This window comes from Puma concolor, chromosome D1 (genome assembly GCF_028749965.1).
Source record: "Puma concolor isolate L17-30 chromosome D1, mPumCon1.1.hap2, whole genome shotgun sequence".
Lineage (NCBI taxonomy): Eukaryota > Metazoa > Chordata > Mammalia > Carnivora > Felidae > Puma > Puma concolor.
In genome coordinates, this window is record NC_141676.1 from 8605093 (window position 1) to 8621993 (window position 16901).

General features: G+C 52.3%; 1 protein-coding gene across 1 annotated transcript; it reads left to right on the forward strand.

Moving 5' to 3' along the window:
* The first annotated feature begins 1623 nt into the window (after positions 1 to 1623).
* SLC22A8 (solute carrier family 22 member 8) lies at positions 1624 to 12039 on the forward strand. Its single transcript, XM_086679319.1, is given in 13 exon segments — positions 1624 to 1656; positions 2531 to 2729; positions 3274 to 3396; positions 3399 to 3431; positions 4572 to 4740; positions 7404 to 7527; positions 7734 to 7840; positions 8760 to 8974; positions 9679 to 9719; positions 9721 to 9788; positions 9915 to 10118; positions 10207 to 10271; positions 10274 to 12039. Coding segments are annotated over 13 exon segments (1404 nt in total). The 3' UTR covers positions 10297 to 12039.
* Positions 12040 to 16901: the final 4862 nt, after the last annotated feature.

Genomic DNA, 16901 nt, shown 5'->3' on the forward strand with positions numbered 1-16901 from the left:
AGAGAGAGAGAGAGAGAGAACACAAGCAGGGGAGATGCAGAGAGGGAGGGAAAGAGAACCCCAAGCAGGCTCTACACTGTCAGTGCAGAGTCTGACGTGGGGCTCAAACTCAGGCACTGCAAGATCACGACCTGAGCCGAAATCAAGAGTCCGACACTTAACTGACTGAGCCACCCGGATGTCCCAAGACAGAATGGTTTCTTAAGGCACTTAAATAACCTGGAGGTTGGGGGGAGGGGAAATCGAATCTCCATTTTCCACTTCTTGTGGGACGTATTAGGATGGGCTGCGTCGCCATAACAAAAGAGTCCACAATAATTCAATGGCTTATACCATATAGAAGCGGTTCTCCTTCTCATGCAATAGCTCTGAGGTGGGAATTACAGGTTGGGGGGGTAGCTCTACTCCATAGGGTCGTTCAGGGACCCAGAGGGATAGCGGCTTTTGCCATCTTCGACACGCGGCTCCCAGAGTTGCTCTCATTGTCAGGAGACAGGAAGGGAGAAAACACGCAAGTCCAGGCCAAAGATTCTCTCTAAATCAAATGAGATGGAAGTAACAAGCATGTCTTCCACTCACCTTCCATTGTCAAGAACTGCATGGCCCCCCTCAACTGCTGGGTCACCTGAAATGTACTGTTTACTATGGGAGGGGGTTGGGGCAGTGCATGGATTTAGGGGGACAGTAGGTCTTCCCTTTAGATTTTCCTAAAGGAGCTTTCCATGGCATGCCACGAAGTACCAAAAGTCTCTCTAGACACCCACTGGCCCCTCCTCACACCCCCTCACTTCCTCCTTTACCCTCTTCCCTCCTACGTCACCACACAAGTACTGCACAGGCTCCCTTCTTGGCCAGAAGAACCCGCTGGGTTTGCTGGCCATGCTGGGCCACGTGGAGACATCCTGTGGACCTGGGGTCTTCGTCCAGCCCCATCCCCCTCACTTCCAGCAGAGGGAAATGGAAAGGGCTCCCTGGGATGTGTGGTTCTTCCCCCACACTATTTCACGTCCAAAACATTCTTGTGAGGCATTTTTGGCCAATGACATTCTCCACTTCATTACACAAGTAATTCAGGATAGCTGGACAAAGGGTGCGTGTTGGGGATTAGCAGGAGATTAGCCCAGACAGGTAGGCAGGGGCCAGAGCATGAGGGCTTTATAAATCTGTGTTAATAGAGCTTTCTCTTTATCCACAGGGCAGGAGGGAGCCAGTGCGTGCCTTAGGCAAGACAGGAACCTCATTGAGTGGTTTTAGAAAGTCATTCTGGTTAGCAGGGGAAGAATGGTGAGGAGGAACGGAAATCAAAGGCTGCAAGGCCTGTCTGAAGATCAATGCAGTAATCACTTCTGGGCCTCAGTTTCCTCATCTGTAGAACAGGGATGATAATGGCAGTAACGCCCCACCATAAGGTTGTTGTGAGGACTGAAGATGTTAAAACATGGCAAGTGCGTACTTAGGGACGGTGCCTGGTGCATTTTAAGCCCGCCATAAACACTGGCTGCTATCATTACTCTTACACTAAGACAGTAGTGGTGGAAATAGAAGATTCCAGGATGGAATGGCGGTATAGCGGAGAGGGATGAGGCAAAGGAGGGTTCCCAGCCACTGAGATTGTGACCCGGCATGGAGTGGGTGACAAGTCTCATTGAGGTCACTGTGAGACACCACCCAGGTAGAATTTCCAAGAAGGCAACTGAATCTACTGTCTCGAGGCCAGAAGAGAGGTTGGGCTGAAGATATGGATTGGAGTCTTCCTCATAAAACAGAAATGGAAGCCATAGGAGCAGGTGACATTTCCTGGGGAGAGCGGATAAAAAGGAAAATCCAGGAAGAGCCCTGGAGAATCTGGAAGGGGTAGAGAGAAAAGAGCCCACGAGGAGAAGGAGGAGGGGTGAATAGGGTGAGGAAACCAGGTGGAGGGAGAGGTCAGCGTTAGCAACATCAAGGGCTTCCAAAGGTCAGGGCACGTCAGGCTACAGAAGGTTCCATTGGGCTTGGTGAAAAATACATCGCGGGTGGCTCTGGCGAGCACAGTTCCAGTGGAGTGCTGGGGGCGGAACTGAGATATGGGGACGGGGTGATAGCAAGTAGAGCTTCTCATTCAAGAGATTGGGCTTTGAAGGGAAGGCCGAAATGAAGTGGATATGGAGGAGATAGAGTTTCTAAGAAGGAGAGAACTTGAGAGACAGAGACAGAGGATGCGGGACGGAGCACAATGGCAACAATACAGCAATGTCCCCATGGAGGAGAGGGAGAGATCTAGGGTGCGGATGAGCACTGACCTTGGACGTGTAAGGTGAAGCAGAGATAGGCAGGGAGCCACGGGGTGAGGGCAAGCTTGGAGGGGAGGAGGGAAGATATTGAGAACAGACCCGGGTGCGACTGCGACAGCCAAGTCGACTCTAGAAGCTTCCGACAGGCCACACATGCTGGGAGAGAAATTATCATCACACATCACGGGTTAGGGACCCCAAAGCCTAGGCCAGGCTGAAAGCAGAAATAACTCTTGGGATGAGGGGGCCAGGCTCAGGGAAGTCAGGTGTGGGCGGGCGCCGTGGGGCACAGGCTGAGGGGGGCTGGGACGGCTGGTCCGGCCCGAGCCAGGCTGGACCACCTTTCTCTTGTGAAATGGGACTTCGCGGGCGTCTCCAGCAAACTCAAGGAGGTGGCCCAGTCTCTCTTCGCGGCAGGCACAGTGATTGGGGGGACCGTGCCGGGAAATCTATCTGACAGGTGAGACACAGCCTATGGGGACATCCCACCTCAGTCTGACCACCCACGCACCCCCGAAGAGCCAAAGAAAGCTGGGGGAGACAGGAATCATGGTCCCTCCCGTGTGACCTCGGGCACGTCCCAAGCCCTTCCAGGCCACAGCCTTCTCTCTGACGCAAAGCCCTTGCAGCTTGCGTCTCCCCACCTCTTCAGACCCTGGGGGAAACCCTCAAGGTCCTCAGACACCATGTAATGGCTGTGTGGCCGTGGAGAGGGGGCACGTGGACTGTTTGGAGACGAAAAGTCCTTTGACCTCTGTTCAGGCCACCAAGCGGGGGGTAGAGGCGATCACTCATTAACTCAAACGTGGAATTGCAAACCTGTCCCCCCAAAATAGCAGTTACCAGTAAGGTTCTGTCTGAAGAGGGAGTTCCGTGCCCTGCCTGGCCCTTTGGGAGGGGAGGGGGGAGGGGAGGCATCCAACCCTTTGCCCTGAGACCTGCAGAGTCACTGTCTCAGCTAGCTCGCCTTGGCTAACTCAGCCCTTGCTCTCCTTGATCTACCGGTTTGGCCGCAAGCTGACCCTGACCAGCAGCTACCTGCTGCTGGCGGCCAGTGGTTCCTGTGCAGCCTTCAGCCCCAACCTCCACGTCGACATGATCTTCAGCTTCCTGAGTGGCTGCAGCACACAGGCATGGCCCTGAGCCCCGTTATCTTGAGCGAGCCACATGGGAAGGGGGAACAGGTGTTGGGGGGGTGGGCCCAGCCCGAAGCCAAGAGAGTGGAGTCTGGGCCAGGCTCAACACAGGCTCCCTATGACCTTGGTCAAGTAAGGTGCTGCTCCTCCCAGGATCTCAGAGCACCCCCCCCACCCCCACCCCCAGCATAACAACAACAGCCACTATCAATACGGAGGACTCCCCCTGGGCCTGACACTCTGGCAGGCACCTGACCCATTCAGTCCACGCCCACAAGTAGGTGACACTGTTGTCCTAATTTTATAGATAAGGACATTGAGGCAAAACAGGGGAAGTCATTTGCCTCTAGAGAGGCAGTCGAGGGTGTGGGCTCGGGGGAGCGCCTGGCTGGCTCAGTCAGGAGAGCCTGCAACTCTTGATCTCAAAGTTGTAAGTTCGAGCCTCACGTTGGGTGTAGAGATTACTTTAAAAAAAAAATTTTTTTTTTAAAGGCGGTGGGGGGCACCTGGGTGGCTCAGTCGGCTAAGTGTCCGACTTTAGCTCAGGTCATCATCTCATGGTTTGTGGGTTTGAGCCTTTTGCTGGGCCCTGTGCTGACAGCTCAGAGCCTGGAGTCTGCTTCCGATTCTGTGTCTCCCTCTCTCTCTGCCCCTCCCTGGCTCGTTCGTTCTCTCTCTCTCAAAAATGAATAAACATTTAAAAAATTAAAGAAAAAAAAAGAAGAGTGTGATCTTAGAAGTCAGACAGACCTAAGTTTGAGTCCTGCCTTCTTTTTTTTTTTTTTTTAATGTTTATTTATTTCTGAGAGAGAGAGGCAGCGTATGAGCGGAGGAGGGGCAGAGAGAGAGAGGGAGACACAGAATCTGAAGCAGGCTCCAGGCTCTGTGCTGTCAGCACAGAGCCTGGCCCGGGGCTCGAACCCACGAACCTCAGATATGAACTGAGCTGAAGTCGGACGCTTAACTGACCGGGCCACTCAGTGCCCCGAGTCCTGCCTTCTTGAGCCTCAGTCACAACATCTGTAAAATCGGAGGGATGAACCCTTAGGATCAGAGTCAGATCAAGCAGCTGATAGGGGGTGGGCAGGAGCTGGTGCCCCTTCACAGGGAGGTGCCCAAGGCCCAGCAGGATTCTAATCTGGTCCTTGGGATCCTCCTGCAGGTGTCGAGCGTGTGTCCATCCAGACGCGGGCCATCATATCAACTTTACTTGGTTACTTCTATACCGGCGGCCCGTTCTTTCTGACGGGTCTTGCCTATGCCATCCGCCAGTGGCTCTGGCTACAGTTAACCGTGTCCATTCCCTTCTTCGCCTTCTTCCTGTCGTCATGGTATGTGGCCCCCACCTCTTCATCTCCTTCTTTATGCCTGCCAGGGCCAAACAGAGGGAGCCCACGCTTGACCAAGCCAGCTGACTCGGTCCCAGGACACCCCTGTCCCAGAGTCAGGAAGGGCATTCCAGGGAGGAGGAGGAGGAATTAATGCACAATGGCATGCTGCATGGGCTGGTGTCTGGAGGGCATCCAGGGGCTGCCTGCGGTGGAGGAAGGGCGTACGTTGAGATGGACGGTATGGTGCCAGGCCATAGGACACAGAAAGAAGAGCAGCCTCAGCTTCATGTGAGGGACAGAGAATGCCTCTAGACATGTTTGTGGTGCAGAAAGTCCTGACCAAGCTCCTGTGTGTGACACAACAGCACACAAGGACCAACCCAAGTGGGAGGGGATGAGAGACCGAGGGGACATGACCGTGCGGGCGAGAGGAGCCTCAGGGACGAGTCTGAGAGGCATTTTGAAGGAAAAAATCCACAGAGTTGGGGACCGTCTTGGACTTGGGGTTTTACGGATTCTTTTATGGAAAGGAAAGCTTAAACCTGGGACCCGGGAGAATTGGGGTGTCTGGGTCAGAGACGCCAAAGAGGTCAAGAGCTCACTATCAGTATGTCAAACCTAAGAACATGTTGAAGACAGGAACTGAGTCTCCAAAATGTAGCTGGGGCCAAAGAACAGGAAATGATGAATGAGTTCAGGAAAAGAAATGACATCTTGGAGTGACCCTTTATTGAGCACTTACTGCGTGCAAGGCCCTGTTCTAGGCATCGCCCTATGTCATCCCGATCCTCATGGCATCTCTATGTGAAGGAGATGTGACTGTCCTGTTTTACAGACGAGGAAACTGAGGCTCAGAGAAGTGAAGCAATCCCCTAGGGTTACACAAAAAGACACAGAACTGATATGGGTTTCCATTTGAAAATGAGAATAGAATCTCCTGGAGGGGGCGGGACAATCTTGCGGAAAGAGAGGGTTGGGCAGAGGGTCCAGGGCGGAGCCAGGGCATGTCCATAGGCCGGGATGGGAGCAGAGAAGGAGCAGAGAGTAGGGGAGGCAAAATAAGGGCGGATGGTCAGCAGGATACAGTCGAGAGTTCAGGCCTCCTCGCTCTGTGACTTGGGGCAAGCCTCACCCACTCTGAGCCTCAGGATTTTCCTAGGCAAACTGGAGATAATAATGCCTGTCACCCAGGGTTACGTGGGCCTGGTTCACAGGAAGGCTCACTGACTGGAGGCCACGGTTACTATTCTCGGGGCGAGGAGAATGGAGTCTAGGTCCTGGCTGTGGTGTTTGGGAGCAGGACTTTGCTCAGAGCAGAGCCATGGAGGCCACCGGGGCAGAAACAAGACAGGCTAGTACGGAGCCCGAGAGGCCACCGCTGTCAGCTGGGCCGATGGTCTGAGGCAGCTTGATCAGTATCTGCTCCCCCAGGACCTTGCTGGAGCCGGATCCTAGGTGCCTGCGGAGGCCACAACCACAGCTGATCCCACCTCAGACCAGACTTTTTTTTTTTTGCGGGGGGAGCCAGGGAACGGGTGGTGGCAGAAGGAGAAGGAGAGAGAGAATCTTAAGCGGGCTCCACGCCGGGTGCCACGATCGTGAGATCATGGCCCGAGTCGAAATCGAGTGTCAGACGCTTAACCAACTGAGCCACCCAGGCGTCCCCAGGCCAGACTTTTTAAAAAAGAAAAAAAATTTTTATGTTTTTATTTTATTTTGAGAGAGAGACAGAGTGTGAGTCGGGGAGGGGCAGAGAGAGAGGGAGACACAGAACCCGAAGCAGAATTCAGGCTTCAAGCTGTCGGCACAGAGCCCGATGTGGGGCTTGAACTGACGGACTGTGAGATCATGACCTGAGCCAAAGCCGGAGGCCCAACCGACTGAGCCACCCAGGTGCCTCCCCCTGAGACCAGATGTTTTTAAAACATCATTCTTCACATCTCCCCACACCTCTGCCTCCGCTCGTCTTCTCTTACCGACACTCAGGGTCTGCTCGGTGCAAACCAACCCCCAAAAGTACAGCCCGGAGGTGGGGACAGTGAGGTTGTCTGCCAATCTCAAGACCCCATGCAGTGCTCATGCTACAGCAGAATCCCTCCTTTGCAGGCAGAATCCAAGGGTCCTCAATTCCATTTCCTAGGCTCCAACCCTACCCTGAGCCACCTTTCCACGCTGCCCCAGGACTGTCTCCCTGCCCCCTTCTTCACCCTGGAAGGCGGCCCAGAGAAAAACAGGGAGGTGGATGTCCAGGACCCTCCAGCTGTCTAGCCTTGAACATGCTGTCCCTTCCCCAGGACCCACCTGCCTTGGCCTAGGCCCAAGGATCCTGGCTAAGGAAAACACCCAGCAATAACAAGTGGCCCAGGTAGGGGGCAGAGGAAAGGCTCTTCTGGAAGGGGGGAAAGAGAATCCCAGAATTTGTGCTGGCTGCAGGCAGTCCAGGTGCAAAGCTTGGCCAAGTTTAAATTCCATGAAATCTGCAGCGAAACAGCTTGGGTTTCTGGACCTCCTACCCCTTGGCCCTGGTTGTTGATGTTTTTCCAGTGCCTAAAAAAAAAAAAAAGGAAAGGAAAAGAAAAAGAAAAAAAAAGAAAAAGAAAAAAAGAAAAAGAAAAAGCTTCTGGCATCGGGGGGAGCCACTGTGAGTTGATTCTGGAACCCAGGTGGATACCAGAGTCTGTATGTTGGATGGTCCCATCTGGAAAGTCCTCAAAGGCTCTGAAAATACTCTGGCAGGTTGCTGCCCTCAATGGCAAGAAGGAAGAGGAAGAAAAACTCACCATGGAGGTGAGAACCGAGAGGGATTATGGCTTGGAGCAGGAACCCTCCTTTGTCTCTGTTTCCCTGCTCACGAGCTAACATCACATTGAATGTCCCAAGCAAACTTCTCCAGAGGCACCAGGCCTGCACCTCCCTCTCTCCTTCTTCCTGCCCACCGGCTGGTCACTAATGGCACCCTTCCCTTACCTCTTCCCCAAGGAGCTCAAACGCAGCCTGCAGAAGCCAAGAAGATCTCCTTGGCCAAGGCCAAGTACAGTGTAGCTGACCTCTTCCGGACACCCGACCTGTGCCGTGTGATCTTCTGTCTTTTCCTGGCTTGGTAACCCACCACCCGTCCCTACCCACCTCTGCCAAACAAGGGTAATGAACAAGGCCTGTGGTGGCTTCACCTAAGGGGAAGGCCCAGGAGTCCAGAGACCCCCTTCCCTGGCTGCCCCAGCCCAGCCCCAATCCTGGAAATCTGCTCATGTCCCTGTCACACACCCAGGTCCAGCCATCAGGGTCTGCCTCCCTGTTGGGTCACGCCCACCCCGTCCACAAGGCAAATGCTCCAAACCCCTTCACAGCTCACAGCTCACATCGTGCCATGGCAATTTCCCCATTCTATGCCTCTCTGTCACTGCCTTCACCGGTCCAGCTCTGCCCTCTGGGACCCCACAGAGCAAGACTGGCCACCAGAGCTTGAAGACAGAAATCATATTTCTCCTTAGTCTTCTCTTTCTGTCTGACGATCTGCGGCTCCTTCAAAGCCCTTTCTGTGACCTGGCTCTGAGGCCCTTCTCCATCCCTGCATGAATAGGGTCCAATTTGTCCAGGAACTTCAAAGGGGATGCCATGAGCCCCAGAGGGAAAGGGGAGGCATCGGACCCATGTGCACAGCTTGACTCTCACCTCTCCCATTCTAGATGTTAAACTCTTACCCGACGAAGGGAAGATCATTTACTACCTCCTTTGGTCTCCCAGAGTCCTGCCAGTCCTGATATTCTCTGGAGGCAATTATGGGACATCTTTGCCACCACACCCTAGATCACGCCCACGTCAGGCATAACCAATCAGTCCCGGCGCTGAGCCCAGGCACAATCCCAGAGAGCTCCAAACAGCACTCAATCAGCCCTTACCAATCAGCTGCAGTTGGGATAAGAAACGAAACCATTCGTCCTCCTGGTGACCCAATGACCAGTGGGGGGAGAGACCCCTGTCTGGCTGCTGGTGCCAATCCATCCCTCTCTGCCCCTCAGGTTTTCTACTGGTTTTGCCTACTACAGATTGGCTATGAGTGTGGCAGAATTTGGAGTCAACCTCTGCTTCCTCCAGCTCATCTTTGGTGGGGTTGACTTCCCGGCCAAGTTCATCCACTTCCTCTCCGTAAACCATCTGGGCCAACACAGCACCCTGGCCAGTGGTCTACTCCTGGTAGGAGGGTGCATCCTGGCTCTCATCTTTGTGCCCTCGGGTGAGAAGCTGGGGCTACATCAGAACCCTCTGAAAGAGGGCCAGCATGTCAGTGGACGTCACGGGCTGCCACAGGCTGGGAAGCGGGGTGCCAGGGACTCCAAATCTGCAGACTCTACCTCTAAAGCTCTGTGTTACCTTAACCAGGTCCCTGCACTCTCTGGGGCTCAGGTCTCCCATCTAGAAAATAACTCAGTTGGGCTAGATGATATCGAAGCTCCTTTCTAGATCTGACTCAAACTGGGTAAAGTGGGGCTATGTCTGGACAGTACGAGGAATTGCTCAGGGATCTGGCAAGCCCTCATCGCTACAGAGGACAAGCTGGCATGGGAAAACAACAGGGTTCAGTGCTCAGGGAAGCCCCCATCACCTACTCCACGGCGACCTTGGAAAAGCCACTTCTATATAGATGTTTGTGTGTTGATACGCCCATATCCTTCCAAAGGAACTTGAGATATTTTAGGACAAGAATATGTACAACAAAATATGGGAGGAGGGAACCAGAGCCGGGGAAAAACACAAAGGCGGCAAGACAGCCTGTAAAGCACTAGAAATAGCCGAGGGACCATTACTCAGCTTTATATTTAGACCTGAGCTTTCCAGCAGCCAAAGCAAAAAGGGAGACAAAGTCGGCTGAAGAGTGAGAACACTCAGCACTCAGGTGCTCCTGAGCCCGAGGCCCATTACATTTTCTTCCGTCTGCAGACTCGCAGACCCTGAGGACAGCCCTGGCTGTGTTTGGGAAGGGGATGCTTGTCCAGCTCCTTCAGCTGCCTCTTCCTCTGTTCGAGCGAGCTGTACCCCACGGTCATTCGGTAGGTGCAGGGCGTGGGGCTGGCCGAGCCAAAAGATACAGGGTCAGGTGGGATCGCAGCATCCTCTAGCCCCCTGCCCAGGGGCCCCACACATAGGCTGCCAATCCCTGCTCTGAACTCTCCCAGGCAAACAGGCATGAGCATTGGCAACTTGGGGACCCACATGGGAAGCATGATGGCCCCGCTGGTGAAGATCACAGGGGAGTGGCAGCCCTTCATCCCCAAAGTCATATTTGGGACCATCACCTTCCTGGGAGGCAGGGCTGCCCTCTTCCTGCCTGAGACCCTCAATCAGCCCTTGCCAGAGACTATCGAAGACGTGGAAACCTGGTCAGTCCCTTGCTTCTGGTCCTCCTGGAACTCCTAGCTGGGGAAGCAGGTCCAGACCAGGGGCTTTTCCTGAGATCTCTTTCGCTAGGTCCTGGTGGGCAAAGGAACCAAAGCGGGAACCAGAAATGGAAAAAACATCCCAGAGGATCCCTCTGGACCAGGCCTGGACCCCAGCTGAGGGCAACTGAGCCCCCCTTTCCCTGCCCTCCAGAAACTAATCCTTGCCAGGTCCTTGCCTGCCTCTGGGCTCTGAGGACACCTTTGGGGGATGGCCGTTGGTGGGGGGGCGGTGCTGAGCACATCCATGCTCCTGAACACAGTCTTCTGAAAGCTTGGTTGAGGGCATCTCCACCACACCGGAGCTCCCAGCCCTGGCCAGTTCAAAGATTCGGCCACAGGCCTTCCCACGCCCCACCCTTGCCCTCACCCTCCCTCAGCCCAGCCCTTCCCCACTGGCCACCTTCCCCCATTGTTCCAGTCCCCTTCCTCTGAGGTCCCCTGGGCTCCCTGGTTCAGTCCTAATAAAGACAGCTTCCTCTTCTTGCTCCCCACCCCTTTCTTCCATGGGAGGGTCCAATAAATGGCAATGAAGAACTCAAGCCATGCTTGCGGCTCAGGAATGGGCGTGGAAGGGAGAAGGGGGCAGGCCACCACGTGGACATGCGCACTGCTCTCCCCTGCATCCGTACTTGTGTGTAACACGTGGCTGTGGACACACAGGTACAGGCAAGCTGGGCTGATGTGAACCTGTGTTCGCACGTGGGGGACTGAGGCATGTATAGGCCAAGCCTACTCGAGACGCTGCAACGACACGCCGCAGGTGCATCGCTTAAACCACAAACGTGTCTTCCTCCCACTTCCGGAAGCTGGGAGGTCCGCGACGATCGAGGTGCTGGCAGCCTCAGTTCCTGATGGGAGCCCGCTTCCGGGCTTGTAGGCGGCCGCCTTCTCATTATGTCCTCACTTGGCCTGGGGAGAGAGTGAGAGGAAGCAAGGTCTCTGTTGTCCCTTCTTATGAGGATGCGAATCCCAACGTGATGCCCCACCCTCGTGACCTCATCTATCCCTAATCACCTTCCAAAGGCCCCCACCTGCAACTACCAGCACACCGGAAGTTAGAGCACCAACATTAAACGTGGGTGAGGACGCAATACAGTCCGCTGCAAGTCTTGGGCTTAGAAATGAGTGTGTGCGTGTACGTGTCCCAGCGTGAGTGTGGGCAGAGGACCGGAGCAGCCCAGAGCAGCTGCGGGCGGAAGCCCGCGCTCCTCCAGTCCCCATCCACCAGCCCCGCTCGCCGCAGGTCTCTGATGGTGTCGCAGGCCCATGCCACCGGACAGTTCTGTCTCCTATTTAAGGGGGAAAACCGCAGACACAGCCAAAGGCTGTTGATGTCACCCCATGCTCCCCGAGTTCCCGCCAGGCACAGCAGAAGGTCATTCCTCCCAACTGGGGCTCCGCATCCAGCCCATCCAGCAGGCAGCCTTCCCCCCTGGGATCTCCACCCGTCCGCTCTCTTCCGGCTCTTTCTCATCACCGGTTAAATAAGCCCCAGCCTCTCCTATCTTACCAAAAACCAACCAAACCAACCAGCCCTCCTTGGAGCCATATCTCCCTCCAGGGGCCACACTGTCTCTCTCTCCCCTTCCGCAGCTAAACTTTGGAAAGGAGCTGGGTGCCGCCCTGGCTTGCACCTTCGAACCCTGTACATCTTCAGACTGCACTCTGACCCAGATGCAACTAGATCAGAGGAAGCCAGTTGCAGAGAAAGAACAAAGCAAGTGCACGGAGAAAAGGAGAAGAGATACAGGGGCCCAGATAAAAAGACTTGGTGAGACTATTTGCATTGATTCTTTTTTTTTTTTTTCTTTAATGTTTATTTATTTTTGACAGAGAGCAGGGAGCAGAGAGAGAATTTCAAGCAGGCTCCACACCGACAGTGCAGAGCCCGATGTGGGACTCGAACTCACAAACCGTGAGATCATGACCTGTGCTGAAATCAAGCTGGATGTTCAACCAACTGAGCCACCCAGGCGCCCCTATTTGAGTCTATCCTTAGTGGATTCCAAGTCCCAGGTCTTCCTCAGTCCTGGATGTGCTTTCTGACCCTGAGTTCTATAAAATATCCTGAATTTTCTGAATAGCTTTTGTTTTGTTTAAGCTAAACTCAAGGGTTTCCAAACCAAACAATTCCAAAAGCAGCTTCTCTCCCTCTGTCATCTTTTAAACACTGACGTTCCCCAGAATTCTTTCCTAGAACCCCTTCCTCAAATATTCTTTACCAGCATTCTCCAGTGGAAACGTAATGCAAGCCACTGACGCAATTCCAAAATTCCTAGTCATTGGAGCACCTGGGTGGCTCAGTTGGTTGAGCATCTGACTCGTGATTTCAGCTCAGGTCATGATCCCAGGGTCGTGGGATTGAGCCCCTCCTCAGGCTCTGCACTGAGCATGGAACCTGCTTAAGATTCTCCCTCTCTCTCTCTCTCTCTCTCTCTCTTTCTCTGCCCCTCTCCCCCACTCGCACTCTCTCTAAAAAAAATTAAAAATAAAAAATTCCTGCTTATTTTAATTCCTAGCTATTTTTTAGTTTAAAAAGGTAAAAATAATTTTAATTATATATATATATAATGTATATATAATGTATTTAATTATATATATATATATAATGTCTTTTATTTAACCAAAAATATCCTATATTACCATTTCAACATGAAATCAATGTAAAAGCTATCGATAAGATATCTTATAGCCTGTAATTCGTATTAAGTTTTCAAAACCTGGTGTATATTTTACCCTAATAGCATTTGTCAGTTTGGACGGGCTCAGTTCAAGTGCTCAGCAGTGGCTAGAGGCTACCGTGTTAGACAACCCAGAACACTCCAGGGCTTCGACTGTCAGGCACAGAGTTAATTATTCTCAAATCCGTACTTAGATATTTGAAAGAGAGCTTAATAAACACGAAAGAGATCATATTATACCGCTGCTTCAACTTTTCAGTGACTTCCCATTGGGATGAAGTCTAAACTCTGCTACAAGGCCCGTCATGCTCAGCTCCCACCCTGCCTCAATGGCTTCAGTTTAAGCACCCTCCACCGTGCACCCTGAAAAGTAGCCTCTTTCAGTTGTCCAGAATTCAGGATGGTACCCAGGATGCCCTGGCCATAACCCCTCCCGTGCTGTTTCAGGGACACACAAGAAGGGGAGCGAAGATGCCGAGGAAGACATTTCCTAGTCATGTGGTCAGGACTCCTGGTGAACTGGGATACTGGTCAGGATGTACACGGCCCATTCCTCTTGCCATTCCCCAATCCCCCCCGTCTGGACTGCCCCCTTTCTCCATCTCTGTTTCTTCCTCTACAACACCAGCTCCTCCTGCTTTCCCTCCTCCCTGCTCTCAGTCCCTGAGCTCAGCCTTCAGCTGGCTCAGTGAATGGTCGTCCAATATGGGGCACCTCTCTCGGGCAGAGTCCTCATGCCGAGCCACCTCATTGGTTGCTCGCCTCCTGTCCAGCCTTTAGATGGCAGTTTCGGATGAATTTCTAATTTCTGCACCGTTCGTTGGCCCGGGTAGCCAGGCCATGAGACATAAAACTCACAATTTGGCTCCTTGCTCAGAACGTTGCTATGTGCCCAGCAGGCACTCAGAGTTTGCCAGACTTCTGTCCAGGCCACTCATTTCAAACTCACATTTAGAACATGTGATCTGAGCAAGAATATTTTCTCTGACCTGTAAATCATTTATTGGAAAAGTCTCACAAAACCATAAAAATCAAGGTCACAGGTAGCCACGCACCTTAAATCCCATTTATTTAAAATTTAACAGGATAAAATTATATAAAATCCAGATGTGGCAGAAAATCTGAGATATGTGATGGCGGCTAGCATGGTCACAAGAACAGTGGAAGTGAGTTCTAGATTTCCTTGCTGGGTGATCAAGGACAAATCCCTTGCTTACTCTGGGCCTTGGTGTCCCTACCTATGCATCGAGAAGTTTTCATCTGAGTGACAGCAGTCATCTCTGATGGCATGTGGCTCTTGGCCAATCAGAAGTCTCGGATTTGACCCCTTCTCAGTGAGCATGGCCAGAACTTAAGTCCATATTCCACTCAATCCAGCGAATGCAACTCTGAGTACTTAATGACTTAGAGTGTCCCTAAAGGATAGTTCTCAGTTCTGCAAATCATGTGCCAGGGGAGCATTTCCAACCGGAAACTCTCCACGGTCTGGGAGGCTGGTAGGAAATCCCTGTGCTAGCCAGATGATCCCAGGAGCCAACCACAATTTCCAGGAGTCCCTGGAGTCTCCAGTTGAGGCTTTTCCAGGCTCAGCCTCGCTGGAGCTGGTCAGGCACGAGGGAGGGAGCTCTTCTCAAAGGCAGGGTTGGGCACACACTCAGAAAAGGAGGTTGCTTGGAGGGGCCCCACCATCTCCCCTGCTGCCCTCAACTCTCTCCCTACTCCCCCATGAGGGCACCAAGTCCTGACACGAGATTGGCCCCAGAGCTCCCAAGCTGTTTGTCCAGCTGTCCTCACATCCCCAGGCCACAAGGCTCTTATATACCTTGGCGTGGAGAATGTTGTCAGGCATCTGGACACCCACCGGGTCCCAGCCCAGAACCAACACTGGGTGGGAGGAGGGAGGCTGGGCTGAGTTACATCCCTCTCTGGGACTCCCCTATTCTCTTTTGTACATAATGAAACTACATGATCCCTAAGACCCCTTTAATTGGGCACACCTCTAAAACAGCAGGAAACAACCTGGCTCTGAAGTTAGATAGAGTAGGTTTGAAGCAGTCTAAGACTTCATGGAGCCAGTGCCTCAACAGACAATAACAGCCCCCCGACTTTATACAGTTTACAGTTTGCGTAAACCGCACAACGATAGCCGGGCATCTTGAGTCCTTACAAGAGAAGTCGGAAATAAAACTGCTTCCCCTCAATACCCCTCAATACTGAGAAACGCCCCTTCCCTTCCCGGCCCTTTGCATCAACTAATTCGGACAGGGCCTGGCTACCTCCCATAAAACCCTGGAACCCTAGGCATCCATGGTGTTCAGACATATGCCAAATGATGCCTACGGTCAGTAGGAGGCAGATAACAGGGAGGGACAGCCAGAAACCCCAAATGGAAACACACCGCAAAGGCAAGGGTCCGGCACGGAAGCTCAAACCAACAATCGGGTTAGAACATGGCGGAGAAGAGTGTTGTTGGCCTGGACACAGGAAGATTGGGGTCGTGACGTGGCTACTCCAGTGGTCAAATTGGCTATGTATGCCTGGGAAGGGAAAGGGCTGCAGCGCTTTGGAGCCCAGGCTACTCTGCTGTACTCAAGCAGAGGGTGGGGGAGCAGTTTTCCGCCTCACCTCGCAAAGATTTTCCCTACTCAAATAAGAGCATGGGCATTCTTAGAAATATTTTGGTAGGAGTCTTCAGTATGACTGGAATATCCTCGGCCAAGCGGGTATGGGATTGGTCACTCCTCAAAATAAGTCTGAGACATCTTTTAAGGTAGGGTTTCCCAAACTTAACACTAGTGACATTTGTGGTCCAGAAAATTCTTGATGGGGGGGGGGGTGCTGTCTTATGCATTGTAGGATGTTCAGCTGCATCCCTGGTGCTATGACAACCAAAAACATCTCCTGACATTGCCAAATGTCTCCTGGAGGCGGGGGGTGGGGGGCAAAATCACGCCCAGTGGGGGATCACTGTTCTTAGGGTAAGATGTGCTTAGGCCTATTTTCTCTCTAAAATCAATATAATAGTCTCACCTTTTTTTTTTTAACTTTTTTAATAAAGCTTATTTATTTTGAGAGAGAGAGAGAGAGAGAGAGAACAAGCAGGGGAGGGATAAAGAGAGAGAATCCCAAGCAGATTCTGTGCTGCCAGCTCAGAGCCCAACGTAGGGCTTGAACTCATGAACCTCGAGATCATGACCTAAGCTGAGATCAAGTCCTGCGCTTAACTGACTGAGCCACCCAGGCATCCCAAGTGTCTCACCTTTTTCCAGAAACAGATAATAAGAACAGCTCATTCTCACTGAGCTGCAGGGCAGTGGCTACTTTAAGATCTTTAGCTGTATTGGGGCGCATGGGTGGCTCAGTTGGTTGAGCGTCCGGCTTCGGCTCAGGTCATGATCTCACCGTTTGTGAGTTCGAGCCCCACGTCCGGCTCTGTGCTGACAGCTCGGAGCCTGGAGCCTGCTTCAGATTCTGTGTGCCCCTCTCTCTCCGCCCCACCCCTGCTTGTGCTCTGTCTCTCTCTTTCAAAAATGAACAAACATAAAAAAAAATTTTTTTTAAAAGATCTTTAGCTGTATTCACACGTTTAACCCTCCAGTAGCCCAATGAGGCAAACATGACTATTATACCCATCTTGCAAACAAGAATACTGAGATAATACAGGATTTTAGCAACCTGCCCTGTCTATACAACCAGTAAATGTGAAATAAGGATTTAGATCCAAGTAAACTGACTCCAGAGTCCATGTTGTATATACTCTGTACTATGCAAATTAAAAGCAAGACGTTGCAACCTGCTTTATTGACATTTCCAACCCATGATCCAACCAATCAGATCTCATAGAAGCCCATCCAATCAGAACTCAGCACCGCCCTGATCCTGAATGACTCGGAAGGCAAACTGTTGGAGGAAATTGAGTGATTATCTTAGAGTCGTGGCCACGAATAAAATAAGTTCATGTTCACTGAAAAAATAAAAATAAAAACTATGGACAGAGAGAACAAGACAAAGGGAAAATTTTGAATCGGGATAAGCCAGAAGG